Source organism: Capra hircus (assembly GCF_001704415.2).
Source record: "Capra hircus breed San Clemente chromosome X unlocalized genomic scaffold, ASM170441v1, whole genome shotgun sequence".
Classification (NCBI taxonomy): Eukaryota; Metazoa; Chordata; class Mammalia; order Artiodactyla; family Bovidae; genus Capra; species Capra hircus.
In genome coordinates this window covers 45,261,990-45,286,600 of record NW_017189516.1, presented here as the reverse complement: position 1 = coordinate 45,286,600, position 24,611 = coordinate 45,261,990, and the positions used below count along the sequence as shown (strand labels likewise).

At 38.5% G+C, this 24,611-nt stretch overlaps 1 protein-coding gene across 1 annotated transcript in view; it reads left to right on the top strand.

Annotated features, from left to right (window-relative positions):
- Nucleotides 1-24,611, top strand: part of POLA1 (DNA polymerase alpha 1, catalytic subunit) — a 283,316-nt gene that overhangs the window by 131,718 nt on the left and 126,987 nt on the right. Inside the window, exons 33-34 of the mRNA XM_013976637.2 lie at nucleotides 2,267-2,445; nucleotides 4,115-4,246. Of these exons, the coding sequence (XP_013832091.2) occupies nucleotides 2,267-2,445; nucleotides 4,115-4,246 (311 nt within the window). The remainder of the gene's footprint in view (nucleotides 1-2,266; nucleotides 2,446-4,114; nucleotides 4,247-24,611) is intronic.

The following is a 24,611-nucleotide window of genomic DNA, read 5'->3' as shown; positions in this document are numbered from 1 at the left end:
GTAATTTTTATAACTCTCAGTCACTTTTTGGGCTTTTGTCCATAAGTAGCAGGACAATCCATGTCCAGTTGTGGTGTGTTCAGCGGGCAGGCTGCCTCAGGTACACTCAGTGGATATGGCTAGTAGGGAGGCCTATAAAAGCTTTCGTTGCTTCCTGGTTGCAGCCCAACCAGTTTTGTCTGTGTGCAAACCCAGCTTTGTTTTGTTCCTTGATATTTAGGTTGTGAAAGAAGCTTGTCTTTTAGAAAACCCTTGCTTATTTTTTTCCATACTCTCTGAAGAGTATTGGCCTGGGAAATTGATGGAGTAATCATACCATCAGAGAAAAACTGGAGCTGCTTTCTCATAATCCCGAATAAAGCAAGACATGTGAATACAGTTGGATTCACAACTAGAGGTTCAGGAATTTGCAGCAGTTACCCTTCACTGTAGAGAAGAAATGGCACCATTCACAGGCGTGGGCCTGGTTTCTCTCACTCCATTCCTCTGTCTGTCCTTGTCTTTAAAGGAGAGGATATATATTCCCCCACACTTCACTAACTTGCTGTTTCTCTTAAGCTGTAGGTAACTTGTAAGATAAAAATGTATAGTGAGCCTTGGGGTCACGTGGCTAGTGAGCCATGTGTTCTATGTTACAGTAATTTATATCACTAACCAAGAACAGGTTTTCAATTTGTTTTGAATGTGTAGTCTTTGTTTTTATTATACACTATCATGTTGGGAAATACTCACTTTAATTACTACAAAGAGCGGCTATTAACTTGGCTGCAACATGAACGTGTGTTTCATGTATTTTTCCAAATGTGTAATTTTGAATGAATATTATTAAATGATGGATAAATAATGTTCACCTACTATTTTATTTTTTCATTCATGTGGCATTTATTGAGTGCTTTTTACATGATTGGCATCATTGAAAACAATTTGTCCTCTAATGTCTGATTTAAACTTTAAAAGTGCATAGTAGCTCCATTTTGCAGGTGAGAAAACCAATACTCAAGAATCTTTTCACTTTTTCTTTTTTAATCACAAAGCTATGCATTTCTTTCCAACTCTGTCCGCCAGCCACCTCCCCAGTGGGTTTTTTTTTTCCTTTTCATTCTTTTTTCAGCACCTTTCCACTGGCAGAGTCAACCCTAAGCCTTTTATGATTATGAGATGTCACTTGCCAGTTGACCAGCTAGGATTTAGAATCTTGTCACTGAATTCTAAATATATCTGTTAGATTATCTAACTATGCAAGCTGTTGATAGAGATAAAACAATTTTTAGATATTTTTAGTATTTGAACTTTTATGCTCAGTGACTTTTACATTACTTATTTATGTTTATACTAAAATAAATATGATAGCTTTATTTATATTTCTAACCAAAAAATACCTAGAATTCTTAGGGATTGCTAAGGAATACTTTCAAGAAAATAAGGTATAGAGTGGAATAATTATCTTTAAGTATAAATTCATATGGTAGATTTTGACATAGATGCTTTAGTCAATGATAAGTTAAGTTTGTTGGCCTTAAAATCTTTCCTTTTCTCAAATAGCTTGGGGAAACAAGATAGTGTAAACTATGCATCAGTTGATTTCTTGTGTTGTTTTGGTTGAAATATAGAAGGTATATTTGGCTTCAGGATTGTCCTGGGGCATTTTGGCCTACAGAATTTGTAGATCATTGTTTTTGCACGTATTTTAAATTTCTGAATTCAGAACAGTAAAAGCATGTTGCGTTTTGACAGATGCTGCTACTGAATTTTAACCACTGAATTAGATAGCAACCTCCATGCTGTTAGCTACTGAGCCAAGATGGAATTGACCACCGCATTGAAATCAGGGTTAGCAGTTGTGTCTGCACTTGAAGGAGTTGTAATAGCAGTGAACTTGTTTTCCTTAACGGGATTTTTATTCTCTGTTTTCAGTTTTAATGGTAATACTTTGATTTTGGAGATTTTAATAGTGCATTTTGGGGGAGATTTTCACTGTAACTTTAAGAAATAGTAAAACCATCCTATAGAAGTAGTAGTTTCCAAATGCAAATGTCCAGTAGCCTGTTTCTGCGTTGTTTTGATGCAGTTTGTTTTGTTTATAATTTCCTAAAAAAAAAAAGAGTCATTTGTCTTGGTGATGTGAGCCTCTATCTTGAGTTCAAATGGTTGTGTATGTATTTCATGAATTTGAAACAACTCTTCTGATTTCTTTGTAGTATTTTTAGGAGAAGGGAATTCCAATAATTGTACCTTTCTGAATTTATTTTTTCTTTGACATTAATAGGACTTGACCCCACCCAATTTAGAGTTCATCATTATCATAAAGATGAAGAGAATGATGCTTTACTTGGTGGCCCAGCACACCTCACGGATGAAGAGAAATACAAGGACTGTGAAAGGTTCAAATGCCCATGCCCTACATGTGGAACCGAGAATATTTATGATAGTGTCTTCGATGGTTCGGTTAGTTGTTTTTGTTTCTTTTGTGAGTGAACTAGTATAAAGTCCTCTTTCTCTCCACTGTATGTGTAAAAGGAAAAATGTTTTTATGTGTTTAAAGAATTTTGGCATCATATGAATTCTGCCTTCACAACTTAACGTTATTTCTGCTTAAAACCTCTTAATACAGTGTACTTGAATATTTGTTTTTGGCTTCCTAGAATGCTTGGCCTTGGTTTTTTAAATGGAATCTCCTAAAAATTCTAAATTATCTTAAAGTATTTTTATGGTAATTCCTTAATTAGTAACCTGTATTTCTCCACTCCCAGCCCGATTTATTAAGACTTAGAGCAATATTTTCCTTTATCTTAAATCAAGTTAATGGGAACTAAGTGTTTCTGGAAAGTTTTTGTTTATCTTTACACATCCCACTTGCCTCCTTTTTGACAAAGTTACTCTGATGATCTTTTCTGCTGTCTTTGCATATCAGGCATTAAAAAAGTCACAAGCAGACATTTCTCTCAAGAAGTACTGCCAAAAAATGTATCATTGACCTTGGATCAGAACTTGAAACTTGGCCAATCTACTTGATTCCACTGCAGTGTTATACATGTACTAGCCATTGGCAAATGAGTAGGCAGCAGAACCATGTAAAACCTTGAAACTGAAAGAAAATACATCCTTTATCTAAATTAAAAGTAATTATTTTAAGTTAATTTGGACAAACAGCAGATGTTTTGCATTTTTTTGAATCAAAACAAAGCAGTCTTTGGAAGCAAGTGCAAGGAAGAGGCAGACACAGATCAGCAATACTTGCTAAATCCTTGAGTTTTGCTTCATTACAGCTGTAAATAAGATAGTTAATTGCATGGAGGCTTGACGACTTGCAGATGGGCTAACTGTGGAAGAGCCGATGTCAAGCTCTAAAATCTCTTCCACCTGGAATTGCTTAGTGTGGCGGGGTAGGGTTATGTACCAGATTGGAGCAGGAAACCAAGATGTTTTAAGTATCAAGAAGGAAAACAAATGCTCCAGAAACCCCAACAGTTTTCCTGTATATTACATTTGCTTTGTCTTTGTTTAAAACAAAACAAAACGTTTTCTCCAACTACTACTAATTCATTCTTTCAAATTTGTTCTCCTCTTCTCTCTCCCCTCCCCCAAATACATTTCATTTGTAGGGGACGGGGTTACAGAAATTTTAGATTTGCTAAGCTAATGATGTGATCATTTTGTAGTGTAACAATTTTTAGGCTTTATTCTTAAAAATTAAGTTGGCAGTACTAAGCAAACTATTGTCATTAATATTCTTGCATTGTCTTCAAGTTTGGAATGAATAAATACAAATTTAAATTTTTGCTCACTATCTCTAAGAAGGATATTTATTTCCAGTAACTTGACTTCACAGGTATTTTCAGAGGGGAGACTACTTTATCCATGGAGTCTGCCATGTATTGAATGTAAAAAAAGTGATTGCAGGGTTTTCCCTTCAGTTTTCTTCTCCATTATCATGGTGACAAGAGTGGAAGCTATGTGTGACTGAGGGGATCTTTGAGTGGAAAGTGGTTGAGAAAATAAAGTTAAAAACTTAACAATAAAATGAATTAAGAATATTGTACAGCAGGACAGCATGTAAGTTTTTAAGCACAGAAACCTTCCATAATCTTTTGTTTGTCTCTCTTAACTTCTGTAGGGAACTGATATGGAGCCCAGCTTGTATCGTTGCAGTAACATCAATTGTAAGGCTTCTCCTCTGACCTTTATGGTACAGCTGAGCAACAAATTGATCATGGACATTAGACGTTGCATTAAAAAATACTATGAAGTAAGTATCTACCATGAGTTTCTTACATATGCAATGTACTTAGATTTGATAATTGTTTTTAAATGGTTTTTTGTATTATTGGGTTTTTTCCGAAACTGCGAAATTTCGAAAAGATGAAGGAAAGTGATTTCATTTTTCTGTTGGGGATTTTCATCTCATTTTATTTCTAGAAATGAAGCTTTTGCTTTTAAGAAAAAAATGAGAATATAATCAGGAAGAGGTTTAGTTTCTTGCTGCCTAAATAAAATGAAGTTATATGGTCACTCAGATCTTTGGGCACAGGAGGAAAAGTCAATATTAACCTTTCTTTGCCAACCAGAACTGTAACATCATGTATGGTGGTTTTTAATAAACTGCCAACTAGCTAACACTTTGTGTTTATGTGGTAATCTAAACCATTTCATAGCTTAATTTTCCAAGGAAAGCAGAATAAACGTCTTTTAAATTTAAATGCAGTTTGTCTGTCATTTTAAAAGAGAATGTCTAATTTTTATAAACATATAGTAAAAATTCCAAAAGACTGAGTGAGCTGTCTGCATTATAAAGAAGCCTTCTTTGAAAGTTTTGGTTTTGTTTTTAACACATTTCATATGAATGAGTTTTTTCTCTTAAAAAGTTAAAATTAAAAAAAAAACCCCACATTTCCTATTTGATTTTTCTTAGTGTTTCAATTATGTCACTTGTCATCTAAAACATTTTCTATTACTTTGAAAGCTCACTGTAACTTATGTAAAGAGGCTGTACTGGCAAGGCATTTCCAAAAAATGCTCAGGTTCTATTAGGTAAGACTCTTGACTTTGATCAGTGTCATTTTATAATTTCTACTATATGTTACTTAACATACAACGTAGCATTTTCTTCTTTAAAATCTAACTCATTAAATGAAAATCAAGTATTAGATCATTAGGATGAAGAGTGAAAACACAGAGTTCTAGTATTGTGATTGTTAGAGTAGAATAATTTATATTTGTCAAGGAAAAAAACCCAAGTAGGATTGTCTGAAGATATTTTTAAAATAGTAATTATGACTACATTTTGGGAAGTCTGAAATATTTTAGTGAATAATCCTGTGCTGCACTTAATGAACATTGGATGGGAATAAAGGTTATCTGTGGGTTCACATTCCGCAGTAGATGAAATGTTCAGCACGTGAAATGTTAGGCCTTTATTTAGCATAAAGAGCCCAAATCAAAACTGTTCAGCTCGTTTACAGACCTCAGTGGGCAGAGCATGATTCTTGACTCTTGGGAAGAATTCGGAATTTTCTCTCTGTGTTTAGTCTATCAGATTCTTCACCATGGAAATGTTAATACTAGGAGAAGCTCATCTATTTCCTTCTCTAAGAACGGGCAATCTGTTTTGACTAAGTTAGGAATAGGCAGAAAAATGATCTTCTGAATAGTTAGAAATAACCCTAACTGAAAGATTGATTTCTAATTGTGTGTGTGTTGTGCTGGTAGTGGTTATATATTGTTCAAGCTAAATAATCTAGCTTTAGGCATCCAGACATTTAACCCAAGGTTTCTATAGCATTTAATTGTCTTATCTATCTCACTAACAGTTACAGTTTTCCTGTTGTTAACTGCCTACTTGATTGACTTTCCTAAGAAATTTCAAATTAAAATACCCAAATGTCATTCCTACAGTTGAAGGGTGATATGACTGTCCTCAGAATTAGGAACCTATTTCTCTTTTTATTGACATTAGGCATATGTGATTGTCTGGGAGAGAAAGAAATCCAGTATTCGTTCTTTTCCTGACCCCATGATGAACAAATGTTTCAAATATCCTCAAAACCAGAGCTTTTATATGTTATACTTTATTGTTATACTTTTTCAGTAGAGTGTTCTCTTTCTTCCTGACCCCAGACTTAAATGAACTTTGCCAGTAGAGGGATATGGTGTTCTTTTGTTAATGTGCCTCTAAATGATACTGGTTACAGTTAGTTGAGTGTGATACATGGTATCAGTGGTAGTCCTGCTGGAGGTCAAGAGACCAAGTGTACTGGAGATAAGAGTGCTGGTAGTAAGTACTATGGAGAAGGCAGTGGCACCCCACTCCAGTACTCTTGCCTAGAAAACCCCATGGATGGAGGAGCCTGGCGGGCTGCAGTCCATGGGGTCGTGAAGAGTCGGATACAACTGAGCGACTTCACTTTCACTTTTCACTTTCATGTATTGGAGAAGCAAATGGCAGCCACTCCAGGGTTCTTGCCTGTAGGATCCCAGGGACGGGGGAGCCTGGTGGGCTGCCGTCTATGGGGTTGCACAGAGTCGGACATGGCTGAAGTGACTTGGCAGCAGGAGCAGCAGTAAGTACTAAGATTAAGTGTCTGTTCTCTGAAGCTAATGACCAAAAAGTTTCCTCCTATTTTGCAAGTTAAAAAATACTCCCCGTTGGACATAAAATTATGTCCAGTGAGAGCAAGAGCCTCCATGTTTTTTTTCATGGTAGTTTTAGAATCACTGCAGGTGAAGAAGAACATACATTGAGAAAGGAGTCATCTCCATAAGGAAGAAGATTTAGTAATGTTAGGTAGGTAGAATAGGGAAAAGGAGTCCAAAATGGCGGTGGCTAAAAGACAAGGAAGGGAAAAGCCCACGAAAATAGAACAAAGGAAGGTCCGAGGACCGGAGTAAGGACTTCAGGTAAAACAAACAACACTCCTGGCTGGCCCAGTTTACATAGGACAGGCCCAGGGAGAGATAAACATATAAATAGAGGAGCCAAGCTAGCTCACTCTCTCTCCAGCGCGCTGGGGTGCTCTTCTCCTCATATCTTTGGATCGATGTGCCCTCATGCTGTGAAGATGGATTTTCCTGCTATCTTCTAAATAAAATAGAGCTGTAACACTGATTTGTCTAAGAGCTATAACATGGTCCATTCGAGACCTGAGAGCTATAACACGGTCTATCCAAGACCTGAGAGCTGTGACACGCCGAGGGGGCTTTAATGTCCATCACTCCAAATCTTTGTTGTGACGAGACAAAGAACCGAGGAACATACACTCGCGTGACAGTAAGACAGTGGAGGAGTAAGGTACTGGCCAGACACTATAACCTGCCAAGGAACATAGTTCTAGATCACTAAGAAATCTGATTGTCAAGAACAAAGGGGCCAAAGTTTAGGGTAACAGTATACTTCTTAATCATTCTTCAAAAAATATGCCACATATTCTGTTATTTTCTGTTATGAATAAATAGTGCTGAATGAATAAATGTGATGGAACAAACATTAAAAGTTTTATATATCTGAGAATCAGTCTACATCATATCATAATATTTTAATGTTGGCTCCTTTAATAAGAGGGGAAATGCTTTTTCGTCTCACCATATAGCATATGATTGTGTCCTTCAGATTCTTGTTTCCTAGAATATTTAAATTTCCGTTTATATAAAAATACAAGAAGCACCAAGCAAGGATATTTTAAGTAATTTATGAATTTCTTGAGGAGGAAAAGACCTCTAATGCTTTATCTCAAAATTTGATGAAGCACTGGAAGACTTTGAGGCAGCATAGAAAGCTCTAATTCAAAGTTGATTTCATGCCCTGGTCCTAATTGGTTCCTCTGTACAAAGTTAAAATTGAGTGATATTTTTTGAAAAATCGTAAAAAGCCAGTTTAAAGACTATATTTCTAAGCTTTTAAGGATGTTTTTGAAAGACTCAATTTTACAGTGAAAAATTGATATGTGTTCCCCCTCCCCTTAAATTCTGCTTTAGAAGAGCAAATAGACACACACACACACACACACACACACACACACACACACACACACACACACACACACACACAAGGGGAGAGAAACACTAGCTAATCTAAATTGGGAAATGAAGAGGGCTTTTTTTAAGCATGAAAATTTCATCGTCTTGTCAGCTGGCAGAATGCCTGCTGTGTGGATTCACAAAGGCTAAGAATTACACTTTCATGAAATTTTCCTCACTAACTGCCCTGGTTAATTTGAAAGATAACCCACTGTTCTAATTCATTCCTCAATTGGGCGGTGCAGGTTTTATCTTTGATCTGACAAAGCATTTGTGTTAATCGTTTTGGCCCTCCACTAGACACTCTTGGGATTGTGCTTTTACAATAAATGTGTCTGTGATAGCTCTTTAGTCTATTATACTTACAATAGATCCATAGAACTGGTAATTAATTCTCCACTGCTTTGGAAATGGGAAGAATAGGTGTAGCTCTGTCAAGTGCTGCTGGGAAGTTTGTTTAGCTGGTTCATTTTTGAAGTGTTCCCCTCAGCCATCCATGAAGCAGCCACAGAAGAATCTGAGATTGAGATGCTGCCCACCCTGAAGACTTGCTGATAAATGGGAAATCTGACCCCTCTTGGTACCTGGGAGGGGGTAGTGGGTCATTTACTTTCATCTCAAGTACTATTAGTTATAATGTACATTAAACCCTCCTTTTAATACTTAAAGAGCCTTTGGTTGCTAAAGGTGGATAGTCAACTAAAATATGCTCCTCAATTCCCATTGATGGCTTACGCAGGTTTTAGAGTGTTCCAGTTGGGTGAAATGTATTCCTCACCAGTCTTGTAGTGTTGCCAGCCACTTGTAAAGGAACATTACTTAAGGGCATTTCACTATGGTTTTTAAACAGTAGTATTGCTGGCCCTCAATCAAGAAAAATTAAGTGACTAGCTAGTCAGTGCTGTGCATATGATAACATTCATTAGTTGATAGGACCAGAAATCGGTGGTTGAATTCCTTAGGAATTTGCTGTTGGTTTTACAGTCTCAGAAGTTTCCTGACATAAGCTTTCTGAGGACAGGACCTGTACTTTTCTCTGATGAGACCATCTGTGATCTCTGTTCTAGCCCTTTGCTCCTGGTAGTGTATGCATTTTAATGTTTAGCAATTTACTTCCTTGTTTTTTCTTTAAATTCCTTTTTTTACACTGTTGTCATATTGGCAGACAAGTTATTAGTGGTTCACAAGATTCTCAGGCTCACACAAGACTCCATAGTATTTTAATATGAAAGCATTGATAAAGCCCTTTGTTAACCCTGTCTTCTCTTTTATGTTATTGATGACTGTTGATTTCAATATATGCCTGTCTCCAAGTTTATAGCCCTAATTTGTTGTCTCCCCAAAGCAAATATCAGGCAAAGAGGCATTGACCAGAAATATTTTTATTATGATACAAAATCACATTGTGTTAAAACATACTTTTATTGTCCTGATATGAGTCTCATTCTTACTACACAAAGTGGCAGAGTGGCTGCCTAGCCATTCCTGCTCTCTCCCTGTTTTTTTCCCTTTTCCTACTTAGTGTATTAATTGTGGTATAAGTCACATAGAAAAAAATCTCTTTTGGACCCACTTTTATGAGGAATTCCAAAAATAACATCCAGTGTCACTTGCCTCATGAGGCGGACTTTCTTATGCTGATGTGTTGTGAGCACCTAGTAGAGAAAGGAGCATTTGACCAGGGATGCTGAGCCTCAGTGTGGTGGCAAGGAAGTGGGATGTTTTGTGTATCAAGAATCCATGGTAATTTTGTTAATTTATCATGTTTGCAAAAAAAATGGTGGATTTTGTAATGGATATGTTTTCCCCGAAAACAAAACTAATAACAGCCACCAAACATAATATTGTTAAACCAGAAGTTAAATTGGAGCTACCTTTTATTAAAAGTACAGAAAGGAGGGTAAAATTGGCTGAAGTATTTGCTCTGCCAAAATATACATCCACTTAGGATCATACATAGGCAACAGAATTCATGGTGTCCAACAGTGCTTGAAGGAGGACCATTTCTTTAGGAATATACAGAGCTCAATTAGTAAATAAATCTGATAAGAGATGAAGCAGCCTCCCACCACATCACCACCCTCACTGTACCCCCACCTGTATAATTTACTAGCAGGGCCACTCTTACTTCCGTTGCCTTTTGCTTTTCAAGTGTAGCAATACATCATGATAGCCATATTGTGCAGGTGAATCTGAGGGTTTTAGAGCCATGCTATGATGTTCAGTAACTTCTGTTCCACTGCAAATATTTGGTGTTCAATAACCCTCAAAATTTCTCATTTCTTACCTGTGGTGATGTGGGCTGATAGTTTTTAGGCTGTAGGTTGCAATATGCAGTAGTCTCACAGGTATGTTAGTTCAAATAGTTTAAACTCTAAGCACCAGTGGAATTATTGTTTATTTTCTTGCCTCTGCATTTATATTTAGAACACTTAAAAAGAACAAATTGAGTTGCTTTTTTGTAAAACCTCTTAACAGCATGATTATAAGTGGTACAAAAGGCATGCAAAGAGGCAATAGATATCCATCCCACCCATTCAGCATCCCAAGCAATGCAATCGATGCTGCCCAGTGGTACTTAAAGAAGGTTTGTTCCTTTAGGAAGCCATAGACGTCATCTTAAATCTTATTAAGACAAAATAAAAGAATTAGAATTTCTTTTTGCTCCACATCACTTAATAGGGAAGCTTATCATAAATGGACACCAATTGCATTTTTTAAATGCAGTATTCTAATACTGAAGCCCATTGGTGGAGGTTTGGTGTGTTTTTATTAGTGAATGGCTGTTTTTTCTTAAGTATGAATATTAAGCAAGCTGGTCTTGTATCAGGTACAACATTTTGCTGTGACAGCATGCTGTGTTCGCACAGAAAAATTAAGAAACATGGGATTTGGTGATGGTTGGAAGTAGAATCTCATTATAAGTAAATTTATTACTGTACAAATCGAAGGGAATAACAGGTTAAATCTAGTGCTCTAAAATGTGCCAGCTACATGTTCTAAGCAAACAGAGTAACATGGTATGACTATTAGTTGTTATAAAGGAGTTGCAGTAAGCAACTTGGACCAGGTACAGCCTTATATGCCACCTGACTTTTAAGCTTCATAGAATAACCAATGTTTCTTTGTACTCTGAATATTTACCACAACACCTTGTTGTCCTTTATTTTGTTTAATCTTAACCTATGGCATGGACCCTATTTGGGGAGGTATAGAACTAGAGCATGATCTTGAGAAACTAGCAGGGAATCCACACCAAATTCTCAGGTGCCCTGACCACAGGGAAAGCAGACCTGAGATCTTTCTGCAGCATCTGAGCTCTGGCCCATAGGTCTCCGTGTTCTTCCCCGCGTATGCATATTTCCCCTCCAGTGCCTTTTGTCAGAGGTGGGGGCAGTCATAGCCAAGGCCCTTGCCGGTTCTTTCCTCACATTCAGAAAGCTCAGTTCAGTTGCTCAGTTGTATCCAACTCTTTGCGACCCCATGAATCGCAGCACGCCAGGCCTCCCTGTCCATCACCAACTCCCAGAGTTCACTCAGACTCACGTCCATCGAGTCGGTGATGCCATCCAGCCATCTCATCCTCTGTCATCCCCTTCTCCTCCTGCCCCCAATCCCTCCCAGCATCAGGGTCTTTTCCAATGAGTCAACTCTTTGCATGAGGTGGCCAAAGTCCTGGAGTTTCAGCTTTAGCATCATTCCTTCCAAAGAAATCCCAGCGCTGATCTCCTTCAGAATGGACTGGTTGAATCTCCTTGCAGTCCAAGGGACTCTCAAGAGTATTCTCCAACACCACAGGTCAAAAGCATCAATTCTTCAGCACTCAGCTCTCTTCACAGTCCAACCTCACATCCATACATGACCACTGGAAAAACCATAGCCTTTACTAAATAGACCTTTGTTAGCAAAGTAATGTCTCTGCTTTTGAATATGCTATCTAGGTTGGTCATAACTTTTCTTCCAAGGAGTAAGCATCTTTTAATTTCATGGCTGCAGTCATCATCTGCAGTGATTTTGGAGCCCCCCAAAATAAAATCTGCCACTGTTTCCACTGTTTCCCCATCTATTTCCCATGAAATGATGGGACCAGATGCCATGATCTTCGTTTTCTGAATGTTGAGGTTTAAACGAACTTTTTCACTCTCCTTTCACTTTCATCAAGAGGCTTTTGAGTTCCTCTTCACTTTCTGCCATAAGGGTGGTGTCATCTGCATGTCTGAGGTTATTGATATTTCTCCTGGCAATCGTGATTCCAGCTTGTGCTTCCTCCAGCCCAGCATTTTGCATGATGTACTCTGCATAGAATTTAAATAAGCAGGGTGACAATAGACAGCCTTGACGTACTCCTTTTCCTATTTGGAATCAATCTGTTGTTCCATGTCCAGTTCTAACTGTTGCTTCCTGACCTGCATATAGGATTCTCAAGAGGCAGGTCAGGTGGTGTGGTATTCCCATCTCTTTCAGAATTTTCCACAGTTTATTGTGATCCACACAGTCAAAGGCTTTGGCATAGTCAATAAAGCAGAAATAGATATTTTTCTGGAACTCTCTTGCGTTTTCAGTGATCCAGTGGATGTTGGCAATTTGATCTCTGGTTCCTCTGCCTTTTCTAAAAAAGAGCCCGAAATGCAGTACTTGGATGGAATCTCAAAAGGACAGAATGATCTCTGTTCATTTCCAAGGCAAACCATTCAGTATCACAGTAATCCAAGTCTATGCCCCAATCAGAAAGCTCAGCGCTGGCTGATATCAGTCTCCAGAGCAGCTCCTTCTAGTCTTGTGATAGACTGTGAGGTTTTGTACTCAAACACTTGGTCAGAGTTCCTGTCTAGTCGCCTAACACCTCAGGACCTTCTTCAAGCCAGCGTTTCATAGCCTGTGAGACAACGATAGTAATATTACCTGGCCTGTCAGGTCCTAAGAAGGACTACATGGGATGATGCATTTCAAGTGCTTAGCACTTAGCGAGTGATTGCTGTTAATGCTCCTTATTCTCTTTTGAGGTAATAGTTCCTCTGTGTGCTCAGCCCTGCACGCCCGAGATTCAGCCCTGGGCTGAGGCCTCGCTGCTAGGTTTAAGGCTTGTCTGGAAACTTCCATCGTCTCACTACTTTCCCCTCCAGTCAGAACTACACAACACTGTGTGGTGTTGTCTTTCCCCCTGGCAATCCCTGCATTTTGCCAACACAGGAATTTCCTTTTTGGTGTTGGTGAATGTGGTCCGAAAGTCAGCCTGAGGAAGGGACAGTGATAAGGGGAGCTTGCGGAAGCAGCTAACAGCAAGGAAAGGACACTAGGCTCTAAGTCCTCCAGGGCCCAGCACCCAGGATTGTACCTAACCTGGTTGGTGCTCAGTAAAATGTTGTTGAATTCTGAGAGGCTGGTGCTATCCAGTGACTTCCTGGATCACAAACAGCAGCACCAGGACTGCAATCATCCTTAGGGACTCTTGCCCAGAATCCTGCTGCTCACACATGCTAAGGTAGCCGTTGATGAATAGCTGGTTGCACGCTATTGTCATCCCTGATTGTCGTCCCTCATGGTAGAACGCTGCCAGGGTCCTGGGCTTGAGCCTTCCAAGCCCGGCCGGGCCACGGAGTCAGCGGGGACATGGGTCTGGATCGCCAGTGACAGCCACCCAGCTACGCACCAGCGCAGCCGCTGAAGGGACGCCTGCGGCTTCAGCGGCTTTTGAAATGGTTGGCCTCACCTGAAGGGAAAATTGGAGGTTTTTTAAAATGCTCAGGTAATGCCAAAGGAGTTGTCAAATATCTGAAAACAAGTGGGTTAAAAACAGAAAACTGCTTGTGCCCCAACAGTAGAATCCCTTTTTCAGTTTGATTTCTCTAACCTGGAGTCTTTAGGAAAAATTCAACTTCAGGTCTAAACCCCGTCATCGAGAGCTACTGTCTTGTAGTAACGTAAGAAACTGAACCATAACAGATTCCATTTAACCTTTCAAAAGTGAGATTCTCACACCATTGACCTTCTTGGCTTCAAGGAGCAAAACAGAGCTCTCGTTCTCTGCTGCACACTGAAACGAGAGAGGAGGAGGGCACCTTGGGCAGTGTCTGTCTCATACTTGCCTTCCCTAGAAAGTATACATTATGATTCACAGGTGGAAGTCAGTTCTTTGCAGATATGAATTTGCAGATCGTTCTGTCTAGCTTAGTCTTGTGTTCAATGGAATAACTATATTTCTGTTTGAGAGGAACTTAGTTCAACTGGTTTTCCACGGTACCATAGAAAAAGCCTGGATTCCAAAGAAGAACACTGTTAATAAGAATTAGAGCACCAATATTTTCTAATTGGTGGGTGTTGGTTTGTTTTGGGCTTGGTGTACCTCAGAAGTGGCTTTACCATTTGCTCCTACCAGCAACTGTTGGTCTTAGCTGGATTTGGAGAAGCAGTGTTTAACTTTCTGTCCTGGTTCAAAACTCATTTGACCTGTCGTACTTCCTCAAAAATACTTTCAGTTTCTACTGTGCTCCAGCATATGATAACTCTTTCTGTTAGAGTTTTGGGAAGTATGTTATTCAGCTTCTTTGCTTAAAAATCCCCAGCCTCATTCAGGTTGCACAGGTGCTCAGGTAGGATCCTTGGCTGTTGGAGAAGCTCTTAGCATTGCTGGGAACTTAGATAATTTGCTAGCTGGGCTCTCAGGAGCCTTGTGTTGCCGGCCTTTCAGTCTCTATCCACCACCAAAGAATGTTTAAGAATTGTGTCAGGAAAAAACCCAAGCTATCCAGAATTTATGTCTATATATACTGTGAAGAAAGCTGAGTGCCGAAGAATTGATGTTTTTGAACTGTGGTGTTGGAGAAGACTCTTGAGAGTCCCTTGGACTGTAAGGAGATCCAACCAGTCCATTCTAAAGGAGATCAGTCCATTCTAAAGGAGATCAGTCCTGGGTGTTCTTTAGAAGGACTGATGCTAAAGCTGAAACTCCAGTACTTTGGCCACCTCATGCGAAGAGTTGACTCATTGGAAAAGACCCTGATGCTGGGAGGGATTGGGGGCAAGAGGAGAAGGGGAAACAGAGGATGAGATGGCTGGATAGCATCACCAACTCAATGGACATGAGTTTGAGTGAACTCCGGGAGTTGGTGATAGACAGGGAGCCCTGGTGTGCTGCAATTCATGGAGTCACAAAGAGTCGGACACTACTGAGCAACTGAACTGAATATATATATATATATATGTCTATATATATATACACACACACACAAACACACACCAAAGAATTAGAAACCATATGGATGAAGTCACAGGTAATCTTTTGAGGATTATTTTTTTCTACTATAGCATTTCATTAGTGTCAAGTCCTGCTTTAATTTTTACAGTATAGTGGCTTCTCATGCTGATGAATGTTTACAATGTTACAGCACAGTCGTTGCAAAGCTTTCATTCTGTGGGACCTTGCACACTCTTAAATGACTGAGAATGGCAAAGAGTTTTTGCTTATGTGGGTTATATGTATTCCTGTTTAATAAATTATAAAATGAAACATACAAAGTATTAACTCATTTATTTGACAGTAAGCATATTACATAACAAAAAGTTTTAATGAAAAATATATTACAAAGCAAAGCAATTTTGTAACAACGGTGGCATTGTTACAAACTTTTGCAAATCTCTGATGTCTGGCTTCAAAGGCAGCTAGAGTCTCATATCTGCCTATGCATCCAAACTACTGTGATATGTTGTAGTGTTGTTTTGGTGGAAGTATATGAAGAATATTTGGCTTTGCATAGGTATGTAGTTGGAAAAGATGGTATTTTAGTAGCCTTTTCCATTAATAGTGGGTGTTCTTTTTTGTCACTACACCAAACCTTGTAGCATGGTAGTTTCTTAAAGGTTATTTCAAATGTGGAATCTGAAGCCATATCAGTAAGCCTTTTTTACACTTATACATTAATGTCCAGTATCTTAAATAGTATATGGCATATAACATTATATTTTTGTTTTCCAAGTATTTGACAATGAATGTATATATTTTTCAGGGGCTGGTGTTAGTTACATTTTGAAATTTATATACAGTACAATTCACTCTCTGCTGTTCAGTTCTGTGAATGTTGACAAATGCATAAGGGTCAGGTTATATTGCTGTTACCCCAGTCAAGATACAGAACACGTTCGTCATCCAATTCCCTTGTGCTACTTCTTTGAGTTGCACTTTAAAAATAATTTCATTCAAATGACCAGTCTCATATACCACTTTAAAAAATATATTTCTTTCTTTATTTTTGGTTGTGCTGGGTCTTCCTTGCTGAGGGCTTTTCTCGAGTAGCAATGAGCAGGGGCTACTCTCTAGTCATGGTGCACAGACCTGTTGTGGTGGCTTCTCGTTGCAGAGCACACCGTCTCTAGGGTGTGCAGGCTTCAGCAGTTGCAGCTCCCGGGCTCTAGAACTCAGGGTCAGTAGATGTGATGCACAGGCTTAGTTGCTCTGTGGTGTCTGGAATCTTCTCAGATCAGGGTTCGAACCTGTTTCTCCTGCACTGGCAGCTGAATTCTTTACCACTGAGCCACCAGGGAAACCCTGTACCACTTTTGCTTATGAAGTGTCATATTTTCCATCCATGGCATTATCTGGAACCCATCCCCAACCTTTGTACTAAATATGCTGCCATTCCCAGAGATACGCAGAATGGAGCTTTGTAATGTATGTGTTTTTTTGCTTAGCTTGGAGAGGATAAGTACTTGATAGTCGGACACGAATGAGTGGCTTCACTTTCACTTTTCATTTCATGCATTGGAGAAGGAAATGGCAACCCACTCCAGTATTCTTTCCTGGAGAATCCCAGGGACAGCGGAGCCTGGTGGGCTGCCATCTATGGGGTCGCTTAGAGTCGGACACGGCTGAAGCGACTTAGCAGCAGCAGCAGCAGGCTGAGGAGTATTTGTGTATAGAAATGTCATCTTCTCTGTATCTTTTCTAGGAGACCTCCTGTATAGTGATTTTATGACGTCATCTGATCCTGCATATGTCTAGGAATTATGATCTTTACAATATTTTAAACTGGTTCTAAGATCTGCAATCTTGTCACCACCCTCTCAATCTTGAATGTGACTCAACATAATCTCCTTTTGAGTAGCTTCACCCTTCCATCTGTAGGAAGTTCATAGTTTTGCCCAGGCCTAATACACCATGAATGGTACCCCAAAATCAACGTGGGGCAGGGAGAGATGCTGGTCACATGCTGCAAAGTTGCAGTTACATCGGATGAATAAGTCTAGAGCTCTAATGTTCAGTCTGATAGCTATAGTTAATAATATCATATTGAATACTGCAAATTTGCTGAGAGTAGATTTCAGATGCTGTCATCACACACACATACAGAATAACTATGTGAGAAGGTAATGTTAACTAGATTGACTGTCATAGTCATTTCACTGTGCATATCTAATCATCATGTTGTACACCTTCAATATATAAAATTTTTACTTGAAAAATTATAGTAACATAAATGGGACAATCCCTGGGCTACATTTCCCAGTGTTCCTCACAGGAATCAGGTAATAGACATGGGATTCTGCAGCTTCCTTAGTATTCAGCAATTTGAATGAAAATAGACTATCCATCTCTTGAAAGGTTTTGGACTTTTTCAAGGATCCTATGGAAACTGAAAATTTTTCAAACTGGTTTACTTGGCTCCCTGTCTGTAGGGCTGTCAGGACCTTCCTTCCTAAACACTGTTTTTCCTGGTCTCTTCTACCAAAAGTATTAAATGTGCCTTAAAGAAAGAGACAAGTGATTTGAAACAGAGGGGATTCCATTATGGTAATATACATTATATATTACATAGTACATTTTAATTTTCCAAGCATGTTCACAACCTTTCCTAATGTGTTCCTCACAATATTCTTATGAGGTACACAGAGCCGTACACTCCAGTTGCCCACGTTGGATGTCAAGGTGTTATATATTTCTCATATTGTCACACTGTCTTTCCCTCCATTCTCACTGTTTTAATTCACTTCATGGTTATCTTAGCTTTCTAATTGATCTTCCTGTTTTGGCCTATTCCCTTATCAGTCCATTCTCCAGGCTGTTTCACAGGATTATCTTTCCAAAATAGGGTTAATGATGTTACCTTGCATTTTAAAAAACCTTCTGTGTATTTTCATCTTCTGCAGATTGAAATTCAAATTCCCTAGCATGGCCACTTTCTTCTCCATCCATGCTGTATTTTCATAGATTATCTGCCCACTGCCCAGGAAAGCTTAGTATTCCTCAAAGTTGCCACATGCTTTTCTCCCTCCCTGTGTTCACTCCTGCCGTCTCCTCTGCCTGGAACCCCCTGCCTCCACTCATACTGCCCCAGCTTGTAAAATTCTTATGCCTTCAGTGGCACAGTCTTTGGAAAGCTTTCTTCCGTCAACTCTCCAGGCAGAATATCCTTTCTCCTGTTTGTCCATGACCCCTGAACCCATATGGGGCAGCATCTGTCGGCCAGCAGTTCTGTCCTGCACAGATGGCAAACTCCTGTTGAATGCAAGCTGCACTGTTGAGTCCCTTATTTCGCTTCATTTCCTTGGAGCAGAGCAGAGCTCCAGGGACATGGCAGACACAGGAGTTGGTTACTAGAGCACGAGGGTGATTTTGCAACCTTCAGAAAGGCTTTGGGTGCCATATTTTGTTTTGGATGGAATAGCCAATTAATTCCTATTTTTTACTGTTAATGACTCCACACTCAGTGGACAGTATTTTCTGGAATGTCAGCTTCAATCTCTCTTACAATTTAAATTTCAGTCACCTTAAGAATCTCAAGAAGGTTGTGTGTGTGTGTGTCTTGCAAAGATGTGGTGTTGATCTTTTCTTTTATCTTACAGTACTCTCCCTGACCCCTAAACTGTGACCAGGAAACTGGCTTCTTAGTAGCAGGGCTGGTTTTGAAACTCCTGTTGGCCTAAGCTGTCTTAACACTGGGCAGTCATACCTTTTTCCTGTTAACAAATATAGCTAAATATCCAGACATACAACTTTGAGAAGCCCTTAGGACCGTGTGTGTGCTTGTGTATTTCCTGTTTTTGTGTGCTCTTCCTCAGCCCTGGTATGCATATATATATGAGTAATGGGATGCACTTGGCTTTTGCTTTCTGCTGGAGAGTTGTTTTATTTATTGGTCATGTGCTCAGTGGTGTTGATGACCTGTTAGGGAAAATCAGGATGGGTAGGAAAATGGCTGATAATAGAATGTGAAATGTAAACTTCTGCAGGGGGTCTCAGTAAAGCTCATCAAATCCAAGTTTAACAGATAACTTGCATTTGTGATACAGATGAAATATTTTTGGACAATGGTAATGCATATCTCATTTCCATTCTGAAGTTGGTAGTAAAAGCACCTCTGGAATAAGTGAGAGCAAGAGAATGGACACAAGTTTAGATGACATTTTTTTTGTCAGACCATCGCTAGCAGTTGATGGACCAAGTGTACTTCTTTTTTTCTACTTTCCTCCTCCTTTTTTTTTTTTTTAAAGTAAGTAGAGTGCAGTTCAGTTTGCAGCACTTGGACCTTGTGAAAGACAACCAACCAAACAGATAATAAACCAAATAGAAAAAGGGCTCACCCAAGGCACACACTGTCCAACTCTGAGTAGTGTCAGATTCCTGGGGCAGCAGTCCCTCCCCCACCTATTCAAAATCCTCTGGACACCCCTTCATTGTTTCTGTTGAAGCCAAGAGTCAGCAAATAGCTTTTGTGTTAGGCTTTAAAATCAAAGTTGTTTTATCATATTAAACTGCCAGGACCATGTCTTCTTGACACGAGACCCCTGAAATGCCTATTACAATGCCATGGACTCAGCAAACATTTAGCTCTATGTGAAATCAAACACACTGGAAACATGGATTGTAAGAACAACTCATTTTATAAACTAATGCTTTACCTGGTTCTTTGGTGATCTTTTAGGTGATTTCAGACCATCATCATATAAGTTAATGTCTGATATCCATCAGAACATTTGCTTTATAGAAATGACAGATTGTTCGGAGGAAATGTAGTAGGTTTTGGTAATGTTGAAAAAAAGAACTGGATAAGTGTTTAGGAAATTTGGGAAAACCTTTTGTTTGTTAAATTTATAAGTAAAGCGCTTAGGATGTCTCATTGTCACCAATCTGGAAAACCTGCCTCAAGCCAAAGTTTGTGCTGCATAAGTGTTAATTTAATGTTTTTGAAAGCAGGTTATAAGCTTTTTCAGATATGGAGCTAAATGTTCATCGTAAAGATGATATCAAATGTATAGTTTCACCTTTGTGTATATTTTTACAAAATTAGATATATGATCTAAAAGTTTTTTAGAAATCTGATAATGCTGGTTATATACACACACACAATTTTTTTTAAGCCAGGAATCACTCGGTTTTTTCTAAAGTAGACAATCAAAATAAGCAGTTTGAAGAGATGGATTTAAGACAGCAAAATTGTTGTATCTTCAGCTGTGTAAAGAAGTACTGTACCTTGGACCAGAAAACGTGTATTAGCGATGGTTCGGTTAGTGGCTGCAAAAGCAAAATAAATACCGTAGTGTAAAATACAGTTCCACATGGCAGCACGTTTGGCTGGCACCAAACATCAGAATTTAGGGGGCAGTTAGCACTAAGATGTGTTCTTCTTCTTTTCCTGAAAGTACATTAATAATGAAATCTTGGAGTTCCTTTGTTTCTCGTTGATTGCTGGTTAGCAAGAGGTTTGGTCAGGTTTTCTGGTTGACGTTTGTTTCTGCAGTAAGTAAGGGAGGAGTGTTTGTCATAAATCTGTCCCCCAAAAGGTGCCTCATTTCTCCTCTTCAAAACTTCCACTGTCTATACAGTCTTTGAAGAAGAGAAGTGCAATATTGCTTATTTTGGATGTAGAAGGTTGATCAGAACATCACTTTTTATTGTGAAATTGTAATGTAATGAACTGTGATAATAAACTTACTTGCCCAGGGATGTTTTCTCCCTTCTGTTAATCTTTAAAAAGTCTCTATGTTTAGAAAAAAAGGTAACTGTTAAAGACCTCAAATTGCAAAAGCAGTGCCACTTCTTCTGAGAGCTTTGGGGCAATCCTCTGATGTGTAATTGCTTTTACATCAGTCACAAGAGAGAGACAAGAATGCGCTTTCCTTGAACTTAACAGTTTGGGCAATTTTCTATAATCCAGTAAATACAAATTGTAGCTTGATTATTCATCTACGTCTGTCAAGCAAATTTTAATGGATGAATGAATGAGTCAAATCTATGCATGGAAATATACAAATGTGCAAAATATGGGTCTAATTACCAGGCTGCTGAATTTATACAAGGTCAGGTAAACAAGGCACCAGTGTAATGATTATTAATTGTTAATAATGCCTTTGGGAAAACATTCACATTTTCCTTCTGAATACCTAACAGTTTGCCTTTCTAGTCATTTTAAACTCTGAAAATTTTAGCTGGTCTAAAAACACAGAAACATTTTTGCCCTATTTTTATCCTTTCCTTACAATTGCCTTCTAATTCTTTTAGAATAATGAGTAAAATATAACACGTTTTTCAGGACCCTGTTGAAAATCACAGTTTAATATGATGGCGAAAGAATTAAGTTGGGGAGGGGGGAGCGGTAACACTTCCACAGCAGAATGAAATAGCTGCTATCTTTTGTCTTCATTGAAGGGATGAACATGCCCCGCCATCCTCCACCCTCTTTTCAAACATAATCGACATTCTAAAACACAAAACCAAGGTGGTAATAAAGGAAAGGAAATCAAAGCAGGCTTTTTTCCCCTCTATTTACCGTAGTAAGTCAACATTTGACTCTGTCTTGATATTCTATAAAATGAATGTTGGAAAAAGAATAATATCAATGAGTAGTTTCCCATTGAAATGCCCAAGGGCCGAAATAATTGAGGGAGTACTTGCCGAGGTTTTTCTTAGTTCAGTAACTCTTGATCACTGTGCAGTTTTGTAGCACTGCTATCATTAAGGGCTCTCCATGTCTTGAAGGACACCCCCCTCTCCCAGCTTTAATCCAAAAGTCATAAATTGTAGAACTAACATGTCGTCTGCAGGTCACCCAGGCGAAAACACTGCATCTTGAGAAATCTATCTTTCTGCCACTATGCTTTGAAATCTTTTTGAATATTTTGCATTAATGGTACTGCTGCAGTGTCTTGCTGGGCTGTCTTTTCATCCTCACAAGCTCCACATTCACAAGTTTTCCCCATGGCTAGTCTGAATGTTCTTCCCTCTGTTCTAGGCCTTTCTGCCCTCTTGACACCCGTGTTGAACATCAGATGAGTACAACCACCTCCCTTTGTGCTTTTTTTTTTTTTTAAGTACTTGTAAATATCACTCATATCTCCCTTAAATTTCTTTAAGCTCTGTAATTGATGACTCAGTCTCATTTCTTCAGCGTTTTCAGCTATCATTTTTGTTTTGCAAGACCGCTGTTGTTTAATCACGGGTACCCTTTGTTGGTTAGATCATACTGTCTAGTAGCCAAAGGGATTTGGACTGATTTTTGACCTTAACTCTGTAGGTAGCATCCTATCCTCTTTTATAGTCTCCTCTAGAATATAACAGGCACGATTTATACACACTCATGGATGCTGGGGTGGCTTAATTAAATCTCTGTAGAATCACAATCAAACTCTGTATTCTGGCATTTGAGACATTTTATAATCCAACCTCCTCCTCCACAGACCCTCCTATCCAGACACCCTTAAATCTTCATTCCTCCAGACAGGCCTTGTTTTCTCACAACTGCCTGAATTGTTCTTGCCCACTTGCCATCTCTATCTGTTTTAATTCTTCTCAACCTTCATGACCCAAACCCATCTCAGTTCCAGGAAGGATTCTGTCAGATTACAACTGTGGAAGATTTTTTCTCCTCTTGAATTCCTAAAGAACTTGGAGTATATAACTTTTTGACTATAATTTCTTTTATACAGTCTATTGTATTTACATTGTTTCATTTGGCAATAATTTTGTTTCCTATAAGCTTTTAGACTTCTAGGGAGTGGGAGAAAGAAGACTAGTATTTTGAGGTGGTGGTTTTTAGTGGTGTGTTTTTTTTTTTTTTGGCCACACTGCGGCAGAATCTTAGTTCCCTGTCCAGGGATCTAGCCTGAGCCCAGGGCAGTGAAAGCATGAAGTCTAACCACTGAACTGCCAGGGAATTCCCAAGATTATTATTTTTTGAGCTCTAACACTTTGTAAGCATTTTTTTTTCTACCTAGGTGGTATCATTTAATTCTGCTAGCAAACCTGTGAAGGTAAATGATTTTTTTTCCTATTTTTACACGTAAGGAAGCTGAACTGTGTAGACAGACATTCAGCCAGTGTTATGAGGATAATACACTGTAGAGCTGAGATTTAAACTTGAACCTCTATTCAAAATCCACATAGTCTTTGCAAAAAAACCTTTTTCGAGTTAAGAGTGACAATTTGCATCCTGCTCTCTCAAGTTACTAGAAAATTCAAAGAACAAAATAGGTGTTCAGTAAAAGATTGAATTTTTCACTATGGAGGTCTTACTGCTTCAGCTGCTAATGGTCATGTGAATCGGCAGTAAAATAGCCAAAGCCTTAGCAAGGGCCCTCTTTACCCTGAGAAATTGCTGATACATGAAAGGTTTGGCAGTTGTACTATGTAAGACTATTTACTTGAGACAGATTCTTTTTCTGTTTGTCTGTTTTTAAGCTTTCCTCTTGTTGATCCCAACATTCATTGGTATTGTTAAATGTCATGCTTGTTATTTACTATTTGCATTTCATTTTAAGAAAGTAAATCTCATTGTAGTAGCATGAATAATTTATGCTTCTGTCAAGTAATTATTAAAACACTAGAGGTTGAAAAATATGCACATTCTAAAGGTTGTATAAAAACTGAGGACTGTTTTGTCTCACTCTGAGTGTTTATTCCAGTAGTAAACCTGGGTGCTTACTAAAAAGCCATGGTCTTATTGGCTTTAATTTAGGACTCTGTGCCAAGTTGTAATTATGATTATAGGTAAGGAATATTTGGCATTTTATCTTTCATAATAGAAAATAGGTCTTCATAACTTTGGGGGAGCTGGTTATATTTTTATATAAAGCAGGGAATTTCTCTGAGGTATGTTTATTTTTGAAGAATTAGTAGTTATAAAAATTAGGAAGATTGTCCAACTGCAGAATAAAAAATTTTGATTTGATGGGCACAGAAAATGTGACTGACCTTTGCGGTGACTAAAATATGATCTGTTTCAAGTATCTGAGGTTTCTTCTTATCAACTTCTGTGCATATTGATAAATTCAGTTTATTTTGCAAACAGTTACTAATGCCATAATGCATTTTCCCATATCTTTCATCTGAATTTTTTACTATTACTATTGATTGAGGATTCAATTGAGAAATGTGTTTAGAACCCTGCTTTCTGTGGTAATCACAGAAGTCAGTGGGAAGACAAGAAAATTGTATTGAAAGAAATTGTGCGCGTGTGTGTTTTGTGTTTCAGCATAGATTATCTCTGCCAAAATAATAGCTGTCATTTTGTTCTTGTTATATTAGTGGCCTGTAGCTTACCACTACTCCTTTTGCCTTAGTTTTGCTCCTGACCACTGGCTATTGCCCTCAGCAAGAGGACCTTTTTAATTGA